Below are 20,558 nucleotides of genomic sequence, written 5' to 3'. Positions count from 1 at the left end.
GCCGCGCCGCGGAAAAGGTGCCGGGAACCGAGTGAGCCGGGGCCGCGGGCCCGAGCGCCATGGGCCGGAAGGCGTGCGGAGGGCGGCTGGTCAGCCCCGGGCCTCACCCCCGCGGGAGAGCCGCCTGGAGTCGGCAGGGGCCGGCCGGGCCCACGGGGAGGCCGGCCCGCGCCCCCTGAGCTGCGGACACCAGGTGAGGGGGCCGCGGGGGACAGACTGGGGGTTGGCCAGGGAGGGGCAAGGGGCCACGGGAGGGGTTGGGGAGGGGCACCTTAGCAGGCGGGGGAGGGGATGGCGCCGAAGGGATGCCGGAGATTCCAGGGGACACCGGGGAAAGGAAGTTCCGGGACCCTCCCTGCTCTCGTGGCCACCTCCGCTTCCTGCCTCAAGCCTCACCTTGTACCCAGAGCCCGGACTCCCCCTAACTGCTTGGGGAATGTGACCTTTACTCTGGGGGCCCTGGCCCTGCAGGCTCCAGCCCTCTCTCAGCCTCGGGGGACCCCTTGGGCCTCTGACCCTGACCCCACCGCCAGGCCAGGCTCTCGAAGCTGGCCCCTGAGACTGGGTCTTGGGGCAAGTGGGCCCCTGTGCCAGACCCACCTGCGCCTGGGCTGTGACCCTTCCCTACAGGGCGCTCACCATGGCCCCGCCGCTCCTGCTGCTGCTGCTGGCCAGTGGAGCGGCCGCCTGCCCGCTGCCCTGCGTCTGCCAGAACCTGTCCGAGTCGCTCAGCACCCTCTGTGCCCACCGAGGCCTGCTGTTCGTGCCACCCAACGTGGACCGGCGCACAGTGGAGCTGCGGCTGGCTGACAACTTCATCCAGGCCTTAGGGCCGCCAGACTTCCGCAACATGACGGGGCTGGTGGACCTGACGCTGTCCCGCAACGCCATCACCCGCATCGGGGCCCGCGCCTTCGGGGACCTGGAGAGCCTGCGCTCCCTGCACCTGGATGGCAACAGGCTGGTGGAGCTGGGCACTGGCAGCCTGCGGGGCCCCGTCAACCTGCAGCACCTCATTCTCAGCGGCAACCAGCTGGGCCGCATTGCGCCGGGGGCCTTCGACGACTTCCTGGACAGCTTGGAGGACCTGGACCTGTCCTACAACAACCTGCGGCAGGTGCCCTGGGCCGGCATCGGCGCCATGCCTGCCCTGCACACCCTCAACCTGGACCACAACCTCATCGATGCATTGCCCCCGGGCGCCTTTGCCCAACTCGGCCAGCTCTCCCGCCTCGACCTCACCTCCAACCGCTTGGCCACGCTGGCGCCCGACCCGCTCTTCTCCCGGGGGCGCAACGCCGAGGCCTCGCCTGCCCCGCTGGTGCTGAGCTTCAGTGGGAACCCCCTGCACTGCAACTGCGAACTGCTGTGGCTGCGGCGGCTGGCCCGGCCGGACGACCTGGAGACCTGCGCCTCCCCGCCCAGCCTGGCCGGTCGCTACTTCTGGGCGGTGCCTGAGGGCGAGTTCTCCTGTGAGCCGCCCCTCATTGCCCGCCACACGCAGCGCCTCTGGGTGCTGGAGGGCCAGCGGGCCACACTGCGGTGCCGGGCCCTCGGCGACCCTGCGCCCACCATGCACTGGGTCGGCCCTGACGACCGGCTGGTCGGCAACTCCTCCCGAGCCCGGGCTTTTCCCAACGGGACCCTGGAGATTGGGGTGACGGGTTCCGCGGACGCGGGGGGCTACACCTGCATTGCCACCAACCCTGCTGGCGAGGCCACAGCGCGGGTAGAACTACGAGTGCTGGCCTTACCCCACGGAGGGAACGGCAGTACCGAGGGGGCCCGCCCGGGGCCCTCGGACATCGCCGCCTCAGCCCGCACTGCTGCCGAGGGCGAGGGGACGCTGGAGTCTGAGCCAGCCGTGCAGGTGACGGAGGTGACCGCCACCTCGGGGCTAGTGAGCTGGGGGCCAGGGCGGCCGGCGGACCCCGTGTGGATGTTCCAAATCCAATATAACAGCAGCGAGGACGACACCCTCGTGTACCGGTGAGGAGGGGCTTCGCAGTCCGTGCCCCCAGCGCCACCCCTGCCGCCCTCCTCTGAACCCTGCCCCACCCCTCGGGCTTGGCTACCTCTCCTGCTCCTTCTGCCTCCTCGGGGCTTCCACATACCCCTCCTCAGCTTCTGAGCTGCCTGGGCCGAGTGGGGGCTGCAGGGGGAGGGGAGGGGGAGGCCTCAGACGTGGCAGAGCGGGTGAGGCCTCGGGTATTGGCGGCTGTCTACATTTAAGCTCGTGGGCTTGGCCCGCACACGCGTGGTGTTTGTGCGTCTGGCGTGTGATTCTTCACCGCCTCAAGGCCAGCCCTGGGCCCGGGTGTCAACGTGCACACCTCTCTGGCCCCTGACAACCGGCTCCAGGGCCACACGCGCCTGTCCTGTTTTCTCTGCCTTCTTCAGTGAACACACAGGCCCGTGTGGTCCTGGGGAAGGGGGAGTTCAGAGCTGGGGCCTGGGGGCGTGTGGTGAGGCGGGTGGGGGTGGGCTGGGGCCTGGGCCCCCTTGCCTGCACTCTGACTGCCTGCCCTTGCCCACAGGATCGTCCCAGCCTCCAGCCACCACTTCCTGCTGAAACACCTGGTCCCGGGTGCCGACTATGACCTCTGTCTGCTGGCCCTGTCACCCGCCGCTGGGCCTTCCGACCTCACAGCCACTAGGCTGCTGGGCTGTGCCCACTTTTCCACGCTGCCAGCCATGCCCCTGTGCCACGCCCTGCAGGCCCACGTGCTGGGCGGGACCCTGACTGTGGCTGTCGGGGGGGTGCTGGTGGCTGCCTTACTGGTCTTCACTGTGGCCTTGCTGGTTCGGGGCCGGGGGGCCGGGAATGGCCGCCTCCCCCTCAAGCTCAGCCACGTCCAATCCCAGACCAACGGGGGCCCCAGCCCCACACCCAAGACGCACCCACCACGGAGCCCCCCGCCTCGCCCCCAGCGCAGCTGCTCCCTGGACCTGGGAGACACGGGCGGGTGCTACGGGTACGCCAGGCGCCTCGGAGGGGCCTGGGCCCGACGGAGCCACTCTGTGCACGGGGGGCTGCTCGGGGCCGGGTGCCGGGGCATGGGGGGCAGCGCCGAGCGGCTGGAAGAGAGTGTGGTGTGATGGCAAGGGAGCCAGCCCGGGGTGGGCGGCAGAGGGTGTGGGGTGGGCAGCCTCCTGGCCCAGTGGGTCAGTGCTGCCTGGGAGTCCCTCCTGGTTTTACCCTGGGTCCCTTGGGAAGGACAGGGGGCGCTCTCCTTGGTTCTGGCCTCCAGTCGGGCAAAATGGGACAGGTCCCTGTGACAGGTGCTCACGGCCTCCGAGGCGGGGGCTACAGCCACCAAGTGCAAGTCTTGTTTTTCTTTATAATAAAATTACTGGGGTCACCTCACCGCTAGTCTCTGGTCTTGCCCTGCTAGGTTTCCTGAAAAGAGAGGGGGGACTCCGGGCCAGTGGAGGCACAAACAAGACGGGGTCAGTGCTGGGGCTACCAGCCCCGTGGAGGCCCAGCCAGCCTGGGGTGCCCTCGGGTCCTGGAGTGCTGTGGGGCCCAGCGCCTCTGTGCTCTTTGCCCACGTCTGAGCGCAGGGAACGCCCCTTCCTGACAGCGCATGGGCAGGATGTCTCGCCCTCACCTGGCATGGGCGTTACAGTGCACTGGGTAGCAAAGGGAGCAGGTGGGAGGCGGTGCAGCCCTTCTGGGCAAAGGGACCTGGACTGGTAACGTTCTTAGCAACTCAGTAAGGAAGTCCCCATTGGCTCCCGTGGGTGACAACCTTATTCACCATCGGCCAGGGCACCTTCTGGATGTATAAAATGTCACTCCAAAGGGATTGGAAAGGGACTTGGAATCCCATTGCCCTGCTCTCAGTCTGGGACCCCCCAGAAGGTTCCTGTCAGGGATGCAGGCCCTGAGCAAGATCTTGGCTCTCAACTGCTCCACTGACGCCCCTCGTGGCTTTGCTCTTGCTGGACACCCAGGGGCAAACACCAAGGGGGACCACGCCCACACGGCCCCTGCTCTAGTCCCCACCTCAAGGAGCCACAGTCACGGGGCGGCGTGCCCTGCCCTGCCTCCTCCAGGCCCAGGTCCCCACCAGCCTCTGGCCCAGACAGGCCTCCTCCAGCCTTCAAACAACCACTGCTCCTGGGCATCAGCTGGGAGGAGTCAGTGCTCCAAACACACTTCCGGGCACGTGTGGCGCAGCCCGTGCACCCAGTGCTTCGAGGACATGCAGGTGCCCGGGTCCCGCTGCGGAGGGTGGGCGTGGCACCCCAGGCCTGCTGTGCTGCACCTGTGCTGAGGGGTGTGTGGCCCTTTCTGCCTAAGGGGGCCCACTGTGGCTCTGATGGCAGCCCAGTGAGAGTTGGCGCGATAAGGTGTGTGCGTACACATGTGGCAGGCCGAGCTCACACACTTGTATGTGTGCATGGCATCGACACACACGTGTGCCTGCCCGCCCAGCCCCAGAACACATACCTGGATGTGGCCCAAGAGAGATCCTGGTTTAAATAAAATGAAACAAGGTCTTCAACAGAGAAGAGCAGGAGAGCGTGAGCCCTGCAAGGGGCCGCGGAGAGAGGGTGGAGAAGGCACAGGGGAAGGCGGGGGAGGGCAGGTGGCCTGCAGGGCTGCGGCGCAGGGTTGGCAGGGCCAGTGGCCTGGTCCAGGTGCACATTTGGGCAGGATGCTGGTGCCCCAGCGTGCTGTCAGCCTCCCACCTTCCTCGGCCCCTTCAAGGCCCCCGTGGCCCTGGTCTCCCTTCTCCACCTGCCAGCTCTAAGGCAGTGGGCGCTCAGGAGCCCTCCAGCCCATAGGACAGGTGGAGGGTCCTATGGCCCACGGGCACAACCACGGGGGGACCAGCCGGGGTCACCAACAGGACAACACAGAGCAACAGAAGCAGGCAGGCGAGGGGTGGGGTGGCCGGGCCCCCTGCACACTGGCCACCCCCCACCGGAAGCAGCCCTGGGACACCGTGGTAGGAGACCAAGCCCCCGCAGCAAGAAGCGGGTGGAGCACACGTCACGACACGTCTCTGCCACGTGTGCAGGAAATGGCCCCCCGACCAGGAGCCCTGAGGCTCCTCACGGAAGTGTAGAGGCCCCATAACACGGACCCTGGGAGGTGGGCTGAGCCCCACAGGCTCCTCCCTCCCACGTGCTTTTTCAAAACGCTTCTGCACCCTCGGAGCACCTGCCAGACACCGTGGAGCATGTCAACAGGTGAGGGGAATGATGTGGGGCTGAGAGAGGACAGCGCTGCCCATGCGCCCCAGACCCAGCGCCGAGCCTGGACGCAGCAGGGCTGGAGCAGCCGAGGAGAGGGCGGTGCGGAGGGGCCATCAGCCACCCAGCTCCCCGTGCGCAGTGGGCAGGGGATGGTGTCCTCAGCACGGGGAGAGCATCCCCCGGGACTCTCAGGTGAGGAGGAGTGGGTCTGCCAGGCCGCCACCCTCCACAGGGGGCTGGGCAGCGTGATCTCCGAGGGGCAGAGCCCCGTCCTTCTGCCCCTCCTGCCTTGCAGAGTGTCTGACGGCAGCGTCTGCCCAGGGAGTGCCCGCAGCTACTCAAGCAGCGCTGGCCTCAGGGACAAGACAGTATGTGGCTGTGATTCCATCTCCAGCTATACACAACTGACAGGGCCTGACCGAGAGGCCAATGGGCATCTCGGGCCTGCAGACTCTCACCTTCACGCCTCGGACTCTGAACTCGGCAAGGGCTCTGCTCATCTTCGTGGCGGCCGTGGGGTGGTCCTTGCCGTGGGCGATGACTTTGACCAGCAGGGAGTCGTAGTGGGGGGAGATGACAGCGCCTTGGAAGGCAGAGGCGTTGTCCAGGCGGATGCCCATTCCCTCCCCGCTCCGGAACACCTGCAGGGAGAGGCCAGCATGGGCCGGCAGGGTGCTGAGGGCCGTGCACAGGTGAACCCCAACTCTGGCTTGTCAAGTTCTTACTTTCTGCCAGCAAACCCAGGGGCACCCCACCGTGTGGAGGAAGGGCCACAGTCACCGCTCCCTCCTCCCCAAGAGGAGAAAGGGGGCAGGACAAGGGATGGGGAGGGCGTGCCCTGCCAGCCCCAGGGCTTGGCGCCTAGCACTCAGGGCTGATGCGGAGCCTGCAGGGCACGGAGGGACCAGGGCAAGCCGGCCAGATCCCACCGACCTGCCACCCCGCCCGCCTGACCAACCCTGTTGCTTTTCAGGTTCATTCATTAGTTCACTCATTCATTCCACAGCATGTGTGCCCGCCTCGTGCCAGGTAGTGGGGACAGAGCAGCTAAAACAGAGTCCCCTGCTCGCAGGGGGCTCCCAGCCTGCTGGGCGAAGGGGGCAGACAAACAAATGAGGAAACACACAGGCGGGTGACAAGGATGCTGCAGGACGAGAGCAAGGCAAGCGGAGGCAGGCCAGGGGGCCAGGGGGCGTATAACATACGCAGTGACAGGGAAGGCCTCCGTGTCCCCCCACCTTCCCTTCCTTCCAAATGGGAGGAGCCAGTGAGCGGATGATTAATACTAGGAACAGGGAGCCAGGCCAGATGCAGGGAGACACACAGGAGCCCACGGGCCCAGGAAGGGAAGCAGAGAGGGAGGGTCAGAGAGGCGTCATGGGGATGCACGGGGGCTCCAAACGGTCGGATGCGGGGAGGGGGGCCACGGCACGGGGACAGGGGCTTGGGGCGTGAACCACTGTGGAGGGGGAGGGAGAGCCTGCACCCGGGGCAGGCGACCCATGTGCGGCACAGGTCAGGGAGACGGGGCGGGAGGGACAGCCGGGGGGGCTTGGGACACACGCTGCACCGTATTTCCGCGTCTAAGGGACACAGGCCCGTGTTCAATAAAAAGGAACTCAATAAAATATTTAAGGGTGACCACACAGCTGTGAGCAGGAACTGTCAGCTAAAAATATTCTGCGGTAAACTAGGCTCGGAGGAGCCAGGCCCCGGAGGTGGAGGTGCAGCAAGGCAGCGCTGTGTCTCCGAGCTGCCCCTTCCCGGCCGAGGGCAGGGAAGTCGGGGCCGCTCAGTGCACAGCACTCTGGCCTTGGGGCTGGCCCCCACCTATGGACTTGGACCCTTCCAGAAACGCAACTCCGGCGGCAGCTCTGCCTCAAGCCGAGCAGCTCTATGCGGCTTTCAGAATCCAGACAGCTCCCCTTCCCTCCCCGGCCACCCCACATCACTTGTCTCAGGAACTCAGGGTCTGCCTCAAAATCACCCTTGCCCTCCTCCCTGGACTCCTGCACGCATCCTGCTTCCTCAGAGGCTCGGGCCAGATGGGGAGCAGTAAACCAGCAGAGCCTGTGACAGCACTGCTGACGTGCAGGACTGGAGGTATCCTTAGCTGGTAGCATGAGACAGGACCAGGGAACAGGAGTCCCAGCAGGCCAGAGGGCGCCTGCCTGCAGCGGGCCCAGAGGCTGGGGTGGGAGGGGAGGGGAGGGAAGGGGAGAGAGGAGTGCCCAGGGGAGGGGCAGGGGAGCCCGCCCAGGCCCTCTCTCAGCCCCTGACAGGCAGAGCCTGCCTCTGGGTCTCCTCCCTGGCCCCCTCCATCTCCCCGACTCCCTCATTCATCCCTGATGGGTCCCTTGGCCCAGCCCGTCCCCTCCACTGAGACATAACGGGCCCCAATCCCTTGCTGCACCCAGGGTCTCCCTCAGACTGAAGGCAGGACAGAAGCCAGCAGCGCTGCTCGGTGGGCAGTGAAGCTTTGGGTTCTTGTGACACTTTGTTCCCAGGGACCGTGCACTTGGCACCCAGCTGGTCTGCTTCCTATTCCACGTGATCCCCCCGCTGGCCTTTCCGGCCTGTGCACATGGCCGTCTCTCCCCGGGAGTGCTCTCCCCTTTAGGCCTGGACAGTGCCTGGCTCCCACGTACTCTCAGCCAGCTTCCTGTCAGCTCAAGCCAGGGGCCTCCTTCACTGCCAGGCCCACAGGCTCCCTCGTGCCCCCTGGAGAAGCGTCTGCAAGCAGGCCGAGACTGGTGGCGGGCTCAGCGGGAAGGCGGCCCTACCTCAATGCGGCCGGTGTCCGGCTGGAAGCTGCGCGAGGGGTCCTCAGTGGTGACCCGGCACTGGATGGCACAGCCGTTGATGCGGATGTTCTCTTGCCGCAGGCCCAAGTCAGGCAGGCTCCGGCCCTCGGCCACGTGGATCTGGGCGTGGACCAGGTCCACACTGCAGGATGGGGGAGAGGCAGAGGAGGGGGAGAGCGTGAGGCAGGGGATGGGCAGGGCAGCCCCGGCCCTGCCGCCCCTGCCGGCTGACCCTTCGGCAGCCTCCTCCCAACCAGACTGGGCTGGGAACCCGCAGAGTCTGAATGAGGAGAACGCGGCAGCCGGAGGGGTGGCTGAAATATTAGCATCTACCTGATCTTGCACCCCCTCCCAAACTACTCCTCCCCACGCTCTGCCCTACTCCTTCCCTGGGGTCTCTCTGTCCTCCTGCCTCCCCCAAACCCTCCCTTGGCCAAGCCTGGATCTGAAGGCTCAGACCCTCATTCTTATGAGTGGTATGTGCCACAGGGTGTGTGCTGGGTGGGGCTGGGGGCCAGTTTGCAAGACGACAGGGTTATAGTGAAGGCCAGGCTTGCTGAGATGGGGCCGCAGCTACTGGAGGGTCCACACCGGTGGGCGCCATCGCGGTCAGGATCCCACCCTCCCAGGACCTATGTTGCAGCTGGGCCCGTCCGCAAGAAAGACCCTTCAGAGAAGATCTCACAGTACAAAGCTCTCCAAATGTGCCTGGTTTTCTAAGCACACCCTCGCTGACTGCCATGCTCCTAAGGACAGCAACAAATCTAAGTGGAACGGCTGTTAAAAAAAACTCAAGGTTTTAAATTTATTGTCACCGAGGCTTATGATAAGGACAGCCTGGGAACTACTGCCCTGGCGGATCTTCCTCAGCGTTTCGCATTTCCTGCTAAACCACTCCACAGCAGTGAGGATGACTACCATGCACCGCCGCGTCTATACCGCAGACCATGGCTGTGCTCTTTCCAAGCTTCACCTCCACGGTAATGCTCTGGGAGTCACTGTCATTCCCATCAGAGGAGGAGCCCGAGGGTCAGAGAGGCTGCAGCCCACCCAAGCTCTACGCAGCTAGTGACTCGGGAGGAAGCTGCACCCCAGTCTGTGTCTGTCTGACATAAAACCTCTGCTCTCGAGCAAGCAAAGACTCCCGTCCTTAGCAGAACAGGCTCCGAACAGGCTCAAGATTGACGACAATTTTACAGCAACACAATGGGGAAAGTCTCACGGGGCCAGAGGGCGAGGCCGGAGCATGTGCCTCAACTCAGCCTTCACCTCGAGCGAGCAAGGACCCTGAGGCCTTCCGTGCACCTGCCGGGCAAAGGCAGGCGCCCCAGCAGCATCCTCAGTCTCAGGTGGGGTCAGGGGTCGGGGAAGGAACTGTCCGAAAGGTTCCATGGTGAGATGGACTGACCCAAAGCTAGGGTGTAACACTTGAAAGGCTCAATGTATGTATTTTGAAACCATGAAAGGCCATATTAATTGTTTATAAAATGGGCAGGTTTTTTTGGAATGTCTCTACACAATGCTTGTGGGAGAACAAATTGGAACAAGGGGTCTCGAAGGCTCTTTAGGTGAGATGTTGCTTATCCATTGCTCAGGTAATCCTACTAAAGGTGTCTGTCCTCAGAACTCTTCAGAGAGGTGGGCAAAGATGTAGGCCCAAAGATGTTAACTGACACACCCTTAATAACTACAAAGGCCAAACAACCTGATTGTCTAAAAATAGAGGAATATGTAGGTAAGTTATAAAATACCCAGAAAATGGAATAGTGTGCAACCACTTAAAGTATTTGGAAAGAATGGGAATGCCTTAGACAAATATTAAATTTTAAATGTAGAATAAAAGTTCTATACAAAACATCTCAGTTGTGTCAAACTACTTATGTAGTAAATAAAGATGGAAAGAAACCAAAAGATTTAGTGTGGGCGTAGGAGACACAGCACAGGGCTGGAGACGACCAGCTGTGTGACCTTGAGCAACTCTCTTAACCTCTCTGAGCCTCAGTTTCGTCATCTGAAAAATGGGGTTGATTGGCACCATCTTCCAGTGAGGTCATTATGTGCAGCACACATCACAGCCTGCCGGGAACCTCCTCAGCATCCCGTTTCTGAGGGGTGGGGTTCTGAGTCATTTTTATTTGCTCCTTTGTACTAATTCTTACAATAACCATGTAATGCTTTTATAATAATAATTTTCATAAAAAGTAAGTACCTGGATCCCTAAACATTGTCTACCAGTGGACATGAGCTGAGCTCCCGCTGCCCACTCCCTAGGAACCACCTGATGTGGATTACACACAAGATGGGGGAGACGCCCCTTCCCAGTACTGCTCCCCGCCGTTTGCAGCCGCGGGCTGGTCACGGAGGCTGCCCCTGCGTCACTGGGCCGACCCCTGTGCTCACTCGGTGATCTCCTCGGTGACGGTGTGCTCCACCTGCAGGCGCGAGTTGACCTCAATGAAGTAGTGCTTGCCGTACTTGTCCACCAGGAATTCCACCGTGCCCGCATTCTCGTAGCCCACCTGTGGGGTGGCCTCATCAGCAGGGGCGCAGTGGTGGGAGCCCGATGGGGATGCAGGCTCACCCACTGGGCTGGTTCCATAATAGAACAGACTGCGGCAAACCCTGCCCCAACCGATGGCAGGCAGCCCACCAGCCCTGCCCCGGGAGGCGAGTGCATCTAGGCCTAAACCATCAATGGGCTCCTGAGGCTGGACAGCTTGTCCGGGTCGAGACCTCTGCTGAGCTGGCTGTCGGGCAGACACAGCTGAGTCCTGCTACCAGCAGATCTCCGGTTTTGGGCAGAAGCTCATTGCCAACTGGCTCTCAGCTGTTAGGGCACAGGCCCACCTGTGCGCACACCTGGCCTCTCCTGGACCCTTCTTATTCTTAGAGGGTCTTCAGAAAGTTCCCCTCTACTTTACTCCATCATCACTTCTGGCCACTACCCAAAGAGATGCCATTTGAGAGGAACCAACAGATAAGGCTCTAACTCAAAATACAAGCCTAATTCTAGCTTCACTTCTGGTCCTACCAAAACCACAAACTAGACTTCACTCAGCTCCCTCAAATCTGTTCTGGAAGGAGACACAGCATAAGCCAATAAATAAGACCAAACTCAAGGCAAGAATAGTCCTCTTATAAAGGAACCAAAATCTCAACTATAATCAGACCCTAATCAATGCTGCATGTTAGCCGTGGCTGGCTTTCCATTTGGGGAAGGTTACAGAAGCGTCCATGGTCCGTGGGCGCGGGCTGCCTGAGAGCCTGAGGGAGCTAGGGTCTGGAAGGAGAGCGGGCCCAGGGGCCCGCCTGGCAGCCGGGGAGAGCAGATCTGAAGAGATGTCCACTCGGGCCTCTGGGATGGGGAGGCAGAGGCGGGGGTAGGATGCCTGGCCTCTGAGTGGGGGTGGGGTCAGGAGGGCCCCAGCGGAACAGAGAGCAGGGCCCCTGCTGCAGCCTGGTCACGTGTGGCAGGCACTTTCCTGGGCCGGCCTGGGGGAGTCACTCCATATCCCTGCAGAGCAGAGACAGGCGGAGGAGGACCTGGGGAGCAAATGGGTTGCGACAGATGTGATGTAGGGGACAGTTAAGAGTAAGCGAGGGGCTTCCCTGGTGGCCCAATGGTTAAGAATCCGCCTACCAATGCAAGGGACACGGGTTCGAGCCCTGGTCCGGGAAGATCCCACATGCCACAGAGCAACTAAGCCCGTGTGCCACAACTACTGAGCCTGCGCTCTAGAGCCCGCGAGCCACAACTACTGAAGCCTGCACGCCTAGAGCCCGTGCTCTGCAACAAGAGAAGCCAACACAATGAGAACCCCAGGCACCGCAAAAAAGAGTAGCCCCCGCTCGCCGCAACTAGAGAAAGCCCACACGCAGCAACGAAGACCCAGAGCAGCCAAAAAAAAAACAGTAAGTGAGGAAGGAAGAGATGCCTGAATACTGTTCTTTAATCTTAACAGATCCCACTGACTCCCATTTCCTTTGTTCCAGGAGTTCGCTGGTGCTGCGCAGAAACTCAATCTGTGCAGAGGGCACTAAGGAGGGGCCGGTGGCTCTTTCCCTCCTCCTCTCAGCCTTTCTGGTCTCCAGGCTTGGCCTCTGGGCCCAGCGCCTCTGCGGCTGCAAAGCAAGGATCCCGAGGGCCCCGCATCAGCCCTCAATCCTCCTGCCCCCGTCCCGGAGCTGGTCACCCTGGGCCTCCCTGCTCTGCAGCTGCTGGCCACATCTGGACCCCAGTGACCGCTGGCCGTGAGGCTTATGCCAGCAGGAGCTCAAAGCAAGCCTGCAGGAATGGGCTCCTTGTCTCCACATGGGGAGGAGCCCGTGCCCTTGGCTTTCAAACTCTGTCCCCGAGAGCCCCTGCCCTTCACCTGCTTTGCAAGTTTGACAGAGTCACTGGTGAGCCGGCTCCGAAGCTGGGGGTCCAGGTGGGCAGCAGGGGCGATCTCGACCACCTTCTGGTGCCGCCGCTGGATGGAGCAGTCTCGCTCGTACAGGTGCAGGATGTTCCCGTACTGGTCCCCTGGGGTGGAGGTAGACTGCGCTCAGCTCCTCCTGGGACCCAGACACCCCCGAGCTGCTGGCGATCCCCACGCAAGCACTGTGGCCGCTCGGCACGGCTCCCAGCGGTGGCTCAGCCAGGACAGAAACGGGCACAACGGAGGCCTTGGGCCCGACCAGCACGGCCCCACAGCCCGCCTTCCTGGGGAGGGCCTTCCTGAGGGAGAGCCCCTGCAGCTTTCCCCAAGCAGAAGGGGCGGGTCCTTGGCAGCCGCCTCGCGCTGTGGCCCCGGGAACGCGCCCCACTCACCCAGGATCTGCACCTCGATGTGGCGCGGCTTCTCAATGAACTTCTCCACGAAGAGCGCCCCGTTCCCGAAGGCGGCCAGAGCCTCCGAGTAGGCCCGGGTGTAGTTCTCCTCCAGCTCCTGGGAGGGCAGGCGAGGGCCAAAGAGACAGTGGGTCCCAAGCTCTGCCGTGAGCGGTCCCGCCCGCCCCCAGCACCCCAGTCCCTCTGCAGGTGGTCTCCCAGCCCGCGGCGTCTGCTCACCTCGTAGCTCTGCACAACCCTCATGCCGCGCCCCCCGCCCCCATAGGCGGCCTTGAAGATAATGGGGAAGCCGTAGGTGTTGGAGAAATGGTGAGCCTCGTGCAGGGAAGTGATGGGGGCATCTGTGCCGGGGACCACGGGGACACCTGTTGGGAGACAGGCAGGTCAGGCCGAAGCCCGCCAGCAGCGCCCCCGCCCCAGACGGCCCCCCTCAGGAGCTGTGTGGCCCCCATGCTCACCTGCAGCGATGGCAATGGCCCGGGCTTCCACCTTATCTCCCATCTTGCGGACCACCTCAGGGCTCGGCCCAATGAACCGAACCCCGGCATCCTGGCAGGCCTGGGCAAAGTCTGCTCGCTCTGACAGAAACCCATAGCCAGGGTGCACGGCATCCACGTTGTTTTCCTGGCGGGGGGTTGGTGGCGTCAGAAGAGTGGAGCTCACCTCAAAGCCCTTCACACAGGCCCGCCCAAACCCTGCAGCCCTCGCGCCTGCTCCCCCGCACTTGCTCCATTCATTCACTCACTCACTCATTTGCTCACTCACTCACTCATTCACTCACTCACTCATTCACTCACTCACTCATTCACTCACTCACTCATTCCCTCACTCACTCATTCATTCACTCACTCATTCCTTCACTCACTCACTCATTCCCTCATTCCTTCACTCACTCATTCCTTCACTCACTCACTCATTCGTCCCTTCACAGGGACTCACTGCCAGCAGCGTCAAGTTTTGCGGGGGGCAGACACAGGACCCAGGCCTGGCCCTCAGGAGGCCCCCAGCCCAGCCCAGCCCCGCTCACCTTGGCCACCTTGATGATGTCTGGGATGTGCAGATAGGCCTGCACCGGGGCGAGGCCGCGGCCGATGAGGTAGGCTTCGTCAGCTTTCTGTCGGTGCATCTGGCCAGTGTCCTGCTCTGAGTAGACAGCCACGGTGCGGATGCCCAGCTCCGTGCAGGCCCGGAACACGCGGATGGCGATCTCGCCTGGGGCCGGGGGTGGGCAACAGGATGGGAATTTAGATCCCCGGGTCCTAAGAGACGCAGAAAAAGGGGCAGGGAGCTGGGGCAGGGGCTGGACACTGGCTCCCGCTGTGCTCACCTCTGTTGGCCACCATGACCTTCTTGATGGGCTTGTACTCCAGGCGCCGGACACTGGGCGAGGCAGCGGGGGCAGTGGAGGTTCGGCGGATACCTAGGAGCCTCAGGCCCCCACGGATAGTTTGAAACTTCAGCATCTAGGGAGGGAAGTCATGGCCAGGTTAGAGAAACCTCAGCTCTGAGGGTCCCCAGGAGGAGCGGGGGTCCCGCGCCAGCCTCCCAGCAGCCCCGCGTGAAAGCCAGCACCACTGTTGCCTCGATTCCTCCCTGCGGGGCTGAGTAACTATAGGGAAGGGAGCAAATTCACACCCAGATGGCACCCCAAGTTTACCCTCATACTCTAATACTCACTATAATTTCTAAAGCACCGCACTTCAAGCTTTTAAAGCAATTTCAGAGACGAGCCAGCAGCCCTGCATGACCACAGTGTGTAATGTCAGTGTCCCCTCTGCTGGGCACAGCTGTCCAGGCAACCCCAGACTTTAGAACCTTCGTGCCCCACACTGACCCCTGCGCCCCTCCCTCAGGGTTCCGTCTGGCTGGGCAGGGAGGGTGACAGTGGATCTCCCCAGGAGCGAACCCGCATCAGTGTGCTCTAGGGAAGTACAGCCTCTACTTGGTTAAAATGCAGATTTCTTCAAACTGCAGAAACCTTTCTTGCTACAAGGGCTACTAAGTAAATTAGTCATGAAACCCAGCTGAGGGCCAGTGAAATGGGCCAGTCACAAAAAGACAAATACAGCATGATTCTGCTTAGATGAGGTCCCTAGAGGAGTCAAATTCACAGAGACAAGACAGTGGGAGTGGGGGGGCCAGGGGATGGGGGTGGGGTTGGGGATTGTTTAAAGGGGACAGAGTCTCAGTTTTGCAAGACGAAAAAGTGCTGGAAATGGCCAGTAGTGATGGTTGCACAACGATGTGAAGGTACATAACGCCAGTGAACGAACCATACGCTTAAAAATAGTTAAGATGGCACATTCTGTTATATCAATACATATTTTATCACAATAAAAGTAAATTGAGGGCAATTTACATCCCAGAATGTAGAACATCTTCAGAGGTCAACCACCCGCCTCATTTTACAAACGAAGAAAACCAAGGCCCAGGCGAGCTTTAAAAAGTGTGTTCAAAGTCACACAGCTGTTACAGCAGAGCCCAAACTGGCATTCGGTCCTTTACCCTTGCTCCGGTGCCTTCATCCAGCTAACCACGTGAACTATTTCTCAGTAAAGGTTAAATGCTTGACTCAACCATTTTGTTTTAAGTAAGAAGCATAAATATATATATATATATTTTTATATATAAAAACCTCAGCATCATATTATGGCCAACAAGACGGATAAGGGGAAATAAAGACCAAACAGAAAGACAAGAGAAGAAAAGAAATAAGGAAATAAAGAGAAGAAAGCGAGAAGAGGGAAGCCCTCAGACCAGGGGAGAGAGGGCGGCCCGCCGAGCATCGACCTCGCCAGGCACAGCGCCAGGCGAGGGCGTCGAGAACAAGGCAGGAAGGCCGCGGGGCTCACAGGAGGTAGACCCAGGGAAGGAGAAGAGAAAAGGAAAAAAACAGACAGAAACAAGGTCCTTTCAGATCATGACTAGTGCCCCAAGGGCAAGAAAACAGGTAACATTTTGTGAATTACCGGGCGGGGGGCTGGATATTAAGTGGGCCTCTCCGAGGAGGGCACGGACGTAGGGACCTAAATGCAGGAAGCCACAGCCACACACAGATCTGATCTGCAGGGAACGCACCCCAAGCACAGTAACAGCCACGGCCAAGGACCCGAGGGAAGAAGGAGCTGGGTGTGTCCAAGAAAGATCCGGTCTGACAGCTGGGGGCAGGGACCCCACGGCTGAAGGTGAGACAGGCCAGGCTGCCGAGGCCTCTGGGTACGTCCGCCTCTCACCCAACACGGTGGTGGAGGGCACGACCTGCTGCGTGTTTGGAAAAGATGCCTGGGTTGGGAGCAGCGAGGATGGAAAGAGGGTGCACATGTGGGGCTGTGCAGGGGCTGAGACAGAGACAGCACCTCTGACTGGGGGGGACAGAGGGGGTGGGGAGGTATCTGGGATACAACAGGCTAGATTCGCTGAGACCCACTGTGGAAGATGAGGGGAAGGAAGAAGCCCAGGATGGGCGAGTGGAAATGCCTCCCCCACCTCAGGAGAGACCAGACTGGGGGTGGGGACAGGCTGCCAAAGAGGTTAGAGCCAGGCAGGAAGCCTGGGTGCTTCAGCAAAAGGGTGGGGTTGGAAGCCCTGGGCCTGGGGTAGATCTGCTGGGGACAGAACAGTCAAGACAGGAGGGCTTCTCTGGTGGTGCAGTGGTTGGGAGTCCACCTGCCGATGCTGGGGACACGGGTTCGTGCCCCGGTCCGGGAAGATCCCACACGCCACGGAGCGGCTGGGCCCATGAGCCATGGCCACTGAGCCTGCGCGTTCGGAGCCTGCGCTCCGCAACGGGAGAGGCCACAACAGTGAGAGGCCCGCGTACCGCAAAAAAAAAAAAAAAAAAGAGAGGAGTGGCGGGTGCACCAACGTTGAGTCTGGATGAGGAGGAAAGCCAGGAAGCGCCGTGGGGCTGGGGCAGAAGCTCTCGGGAGTTGAGAGCCAACAGGGGCAGAGGCGAGGGCGGGCAGTGGGCGCCCGGGGTCCCACCAGCAGTGCGAATGTCAAGGGTGGGGCAGCAGCCTCGCTGGGCTCTGGCTCATCTTCTAAAATGGAGCACACAGTCCTTACTTATTAATACAAAGTGGACGAACCTGGCAGACACCCCCGTACGCGTCATGCAGGTTAACATCACCAGCAGGAAACGGCCATCACATGCCTCCTGACGGGCGGCTAAGAAGGACCTGCGGGTGTTCCTGCCACAGATGCCCAGCCTGAGTCTAATCGGGAGCCAACACAAGGCAAACCCAGACTGAGGGACGTTCCACCAAACCACTGGCCTGTACTCTTCACACGTGTCAAAGGTCATGAGGAACAAAGACTAAAGAACTTCCAGGTTAAAGGAGACTAAAGAGCCAGAACAATGAAATGCACACGTGCTCCTGGATTGGATCTTGGATTTCAGCTGCAGTAAAGGACATTAGGGGGACAACTGACAAAATTTAAATGAGGTCTGTACGTTAGAAACGAGTATTGTGTCAATGTTAATTGTTGTACTGCGGTAACTTTAGAGAATATCCTCATTCTTAGGGAAAAAACACTTAAGTGTTTAGGAGTTTAAGGGCATCATACCTGCAACTTACACTCAAATGGTTCAGGGAAAAACATGGAAATAATGAAGCAAACGTGGTCAATGTTTGGGAAACTGGGGTAAGGGGTGTGAGAGAATTCCCCGCACCGCTTCCGCAGCCTGTCTGTGGGTCTGAAAGAAAGAAGCCATGCTCCAGCTGGCGCCGAAGGAGGAGCGACCCAAGGGAGCCCCCGGGACCCGCTCACAGTGGGTGCCAAGTACCAGCTGGGCCTCAGAGTGGAAACATTTGACTCCCACACCTTTCTGAAAGCCAGTGAACTTCAGATGCTATCCTGTTATCTCCCCCTCGCAGGTCTACTGGCAGCACCTAATCCTCTGCACCGCCTTCCGGATTCAGACACCCACCCACTAGGAGGGAAGCGCTTGCCCAGCAGAGCAGCCAGAAGCAAGCAGGCCCTGGCGGTCCATGGCGCACACCCCGGGAGCAGGTGTGGGATGCAAACCTCGCCCTCGTCCTGGGCACCAGATGCCTGTTCTGCTCAGGGCTGCAGGCGGGATCTTCCTCACTTATCTACAGGTGAGCAGCCTTACAGTTGGTACCACTGGCACGGAGATTCTCCATCCTCCAGGGACGTCTCAACTATTTCCAGGGAGGCACGCTCTTTTCTCCCACTTGGGTGGGTTTACTCCTGAGGACGCCTTAGGCACTACGCATTGTCCTGTGGATAAATAGACATTTCTGTCCTGTCCCCAACCACACATGCCCCAATCCCTTTTCCAGATAAAGAAAGAGATCCCTGGAGGTTATGCCCCCGGGCTGGGTGCCAAGTGCCTCCCTAGCTCAGTCAGCAAACAAGGGAGTCTGAATTATCCGGCCTTAGAGACCCACACACATTTCTGCATTTGACCCTCACACGTGCTCTAGACAGCAAGGGCTTCCCTGGCGTCCCACTTTACAAACCAAGAAACCAGGGTCTGGGCACTGGGTGGTGGAGGTGGGGGGTCTCTGAATGCCCCGGAGCCCCCTGTCCTGTGCAGACAGAAGCAAACATCGGCCTGGACTTGAGACCTGAGCAGACCCTGGGGTGCGGGAGTGAGCAGGCAGATGTTTATAGAAGGGGAAAGGTCACGGTCCTTCGCTGAAGTCAGAGCAGTGGAAAAAGTGGGCAGAGGGCAGCCACACGCACCGGCTGGCAGCCCAGTGTGAACCTGGAGTCAGCAGGCCTGGGTCTGGGCACCTGAGGCCTCATTCCCTCCTCTGTGGAAGTGGCCAACACCACCCCAACCTCGGCAGGTCGTCCTGGGGATCACTGAGCGGGGGCCCTGAGTGCCATGCCTGGGCGATGAACGTGGCCGCCATCGCCATCTTCCCACTGGCCTTTCCTCCCTGATGAGTGCGGGGCACGAGAAGGAACCCCTGGCTCTGGTGCCCACACCCGCAGGGCTCTCATTCCCGCCCCAACCAGTGATGCGGCCACCCGCCCAGTGGCTCTCGCTGGACAAGGGCCGGAACGTGCGCCCACAGAGAGCGGACCGCATTCTCGGGTGGGAAGACCTGCACGTGACAAGGGAGCCCTGGGGCACTCACCCCACACCAGCCAGGCACCCAGGGCTGCTTCTTCCCAGGGAGGCCACGCCATCTGCTCGGCCTGAGTCAGTGGCCCAGGGAACAAAGTTCTCCCGCCCCAGTCTGCTGGAGGCAGGGACGGCTGCCAAGGCTGAAACTGGCGGAAGGGGCGCCCCGGAGCAGGGGAGGCATGGAGGCTGGGTCACGCAGGCAGCAGGAGCTTCACAGCCCAAAGCCTGCTCCCCGATCCCCAGGGATAGGGAAAGAGCACGAAGGAGGTGTTCTTTTTTAAAAAAATTAATTAATTAATTAGGCTGTGTTGGGTCTTCCTTGCTGCGCGCGGGCTTTCTCTAGTTGCGGCGAGCAAGGGCTACTCTTCGTTGCGGTGCGTGGGCTTCTCACTGCGGTGGTTTCTCCTGTTGCGGAGCACAGGATCTAGGCGTGCAGGCTTCAGTAGTTGTGGCACACAGGCTCAGTAGTTGTGGCTCATGGGCTCTGGAGTGCAGGCTCAGTAGTTGTGGCGCATGCGCTTAGTTGCTCCGTGGCATGTGGGATCTTCCCGGACCAGGGCTTGAACCCGTGTCCCCTGCATTGGCAGGCGGATTCTTAACCACTGCGCCACCAGGGAAGCCCGAAGGAGGTGTCCTGAGGCAGGACACCAGCCGGGAGCGGGACAGCGGACTTCCTGCTGCCCCTGCAGGTGAAAGGCACAGAAACGTCAGCCAACAGGCAGAGTGGGGTCTGGGGAGGCTGGTCAGACGGGGCCCTCGTGGATGCCCGAGGGCACAGGTCACACTGCCCCTCAGAGCCTAGACACAGCCCTGTAGCTCAGTTCCCAGCTTAGTCACAAGCGACCCCCACCCCCTGACCCCGCAAAGCCACGCTTGGGTCTTGAGGACACAAAGGTGAATAAAAATCCTGCTGCGTTCCCAGGACACCTCAGAACTTGGTTAACCCAGCCTTTTCCCTTGTCAAGTCCCACTCCCCTCCCAGACCTGAAACCCAGGGGGTTCGGCTGCTTGGTGCCTCCTAAGGCCTTTCTAGAATCAACTTCAGCTGGGAGAAAACCTGCAGGACAGAGGTGAGCCACCTCACAGAGGCCTCCCTTCCAGGAAGCAGGCCCTTCGTGGGTCGAGTGTGTGATGCACTCACTCTGGCTGTGTCGAGCCTGAGGGTCCGGGGTGGGCCGAAGGAGGTGCTGAGTGGGCAGATTCCCGCTCGGGGTGGCGGAGGCAGGCAGCCAGGCACCCGGTGAGGCCCGGCAGCAGAAGCTCAGCGCCTGAGGTCTGAGCGTGGCCAGGCCTCAGGAGACCAAGCTCCCTTCTGCAGCCCTCCCAGAGGGGCTGCCTCTGGCATTCAATGGGACCCCCGCCCTGAGACCAAACTCTGGCATCTTGCAGTGACCTGAGTGCCAGCCCCTCTTCACAGCGCCACTTTCGCAGAGCACTGGCCTTCCCTCAAGCACCGTTGCAGGTAGCATTCTCGTCCCATCACTGCAGAGCAGAGCACAGCACAGGTGACGGCACCGGTCACAGGAGGGCGGTGTGGGCAAGGCCCAGGCTCCCACCATTGGTGCCACACTGTGCCTTGCTTTTGAGCTTTCGGTTGCGGGATGGGAAC

General features: G+C 61.0%; 2 protein-coding genes across 6 annotated transcripts in view; one reads left to right on the top strand and one right to left on the bottom strand.

Moving 5' to 3' along the window:
* Positions 1-20,558, bottom strand: part of PC (pyruvate carboxylase) — a 106,483-nt gene that overhangs the window by 8,476 nt on the left and 77,449 nt on the right. For all 5 annotated transcript variants that reach the window (XM_060158443.1, XM_060158445.1, XM_060158446.1 and 2 more), the window contains 9 exons: positions 14,174-14,309; positions 13,874-14,058; positions 13,305-13,470; positions 13,066-13,211; positions 12,826-12,943; positions 12,386-12,537; positions 10,413-10,531; positions 7,992-8,154; positions 5,667-5,849 (listed from right to left, as the gene is read on the bottom strand). In XM_060158443.1, the coding sequence (XP_060014426.1) occupies positions 5,667-5,849; positions 7,992-8,154; positions 10,413-10,531; positions 12,386-12,537; positions 12,826-12,943; positions 13,066-13,211; positions 13,305-13,470; positions 13,874-14,058; positions 14,174-14,309 (1,368 nt within the window). Of the gene's footprint in view, positions 1-5,666; positions 5,850-7,991; positions 8,155-10,412; positions 10,532-12,385; positions 12,538-12,825; positions 12,944-13,065; positions 13,212-13,304; positions 13,471-13,873; positions 14,059-14,173; positions 14,310-20,558 lie in introns of those variants that run through there.
* LRFN4 (leucine rich repeat and fibronectin type III domain containing 4) lies at positions 62-3,231 on the top strand. The gene is made up of 3 exons (XM_060158470.1): positions 62-193; positions 631-1,989; positions 2,538-3,231. The coding sequence occupies exons 2-3, from the start codon at positions 641-643 to the stop codon at positions 3,097-3,099; spliced, it is 1,911 nt and encodes a 636-aa protein (XP_060014453.1). The 5' UTR covers positions 62-193; positions 631-640; the 3' UTR covers positions 3,100-3,231.

The sequence above is a fragment of the Lagenorhynchus albirostris genome, chromosome 9, assembly GCF_949774975.1.
Source record: "Lagenorhynchus albirostris chromosome 9, mLagAlb1.1, whole genome shotgun sequence".
NCBI classification, from domain to species: domain Eukaryota; kingdom Metazoa; phylum Chordata; class Mammalia; order Artiodactyla; family Delphinidae; genus Lagenorhynchus; species Lagenorhynchus albirostris.
Note: the sequence above shows the minus strand (reverse complement) of the source record. Positions and strands in the feature narration are given on the sequence as shown.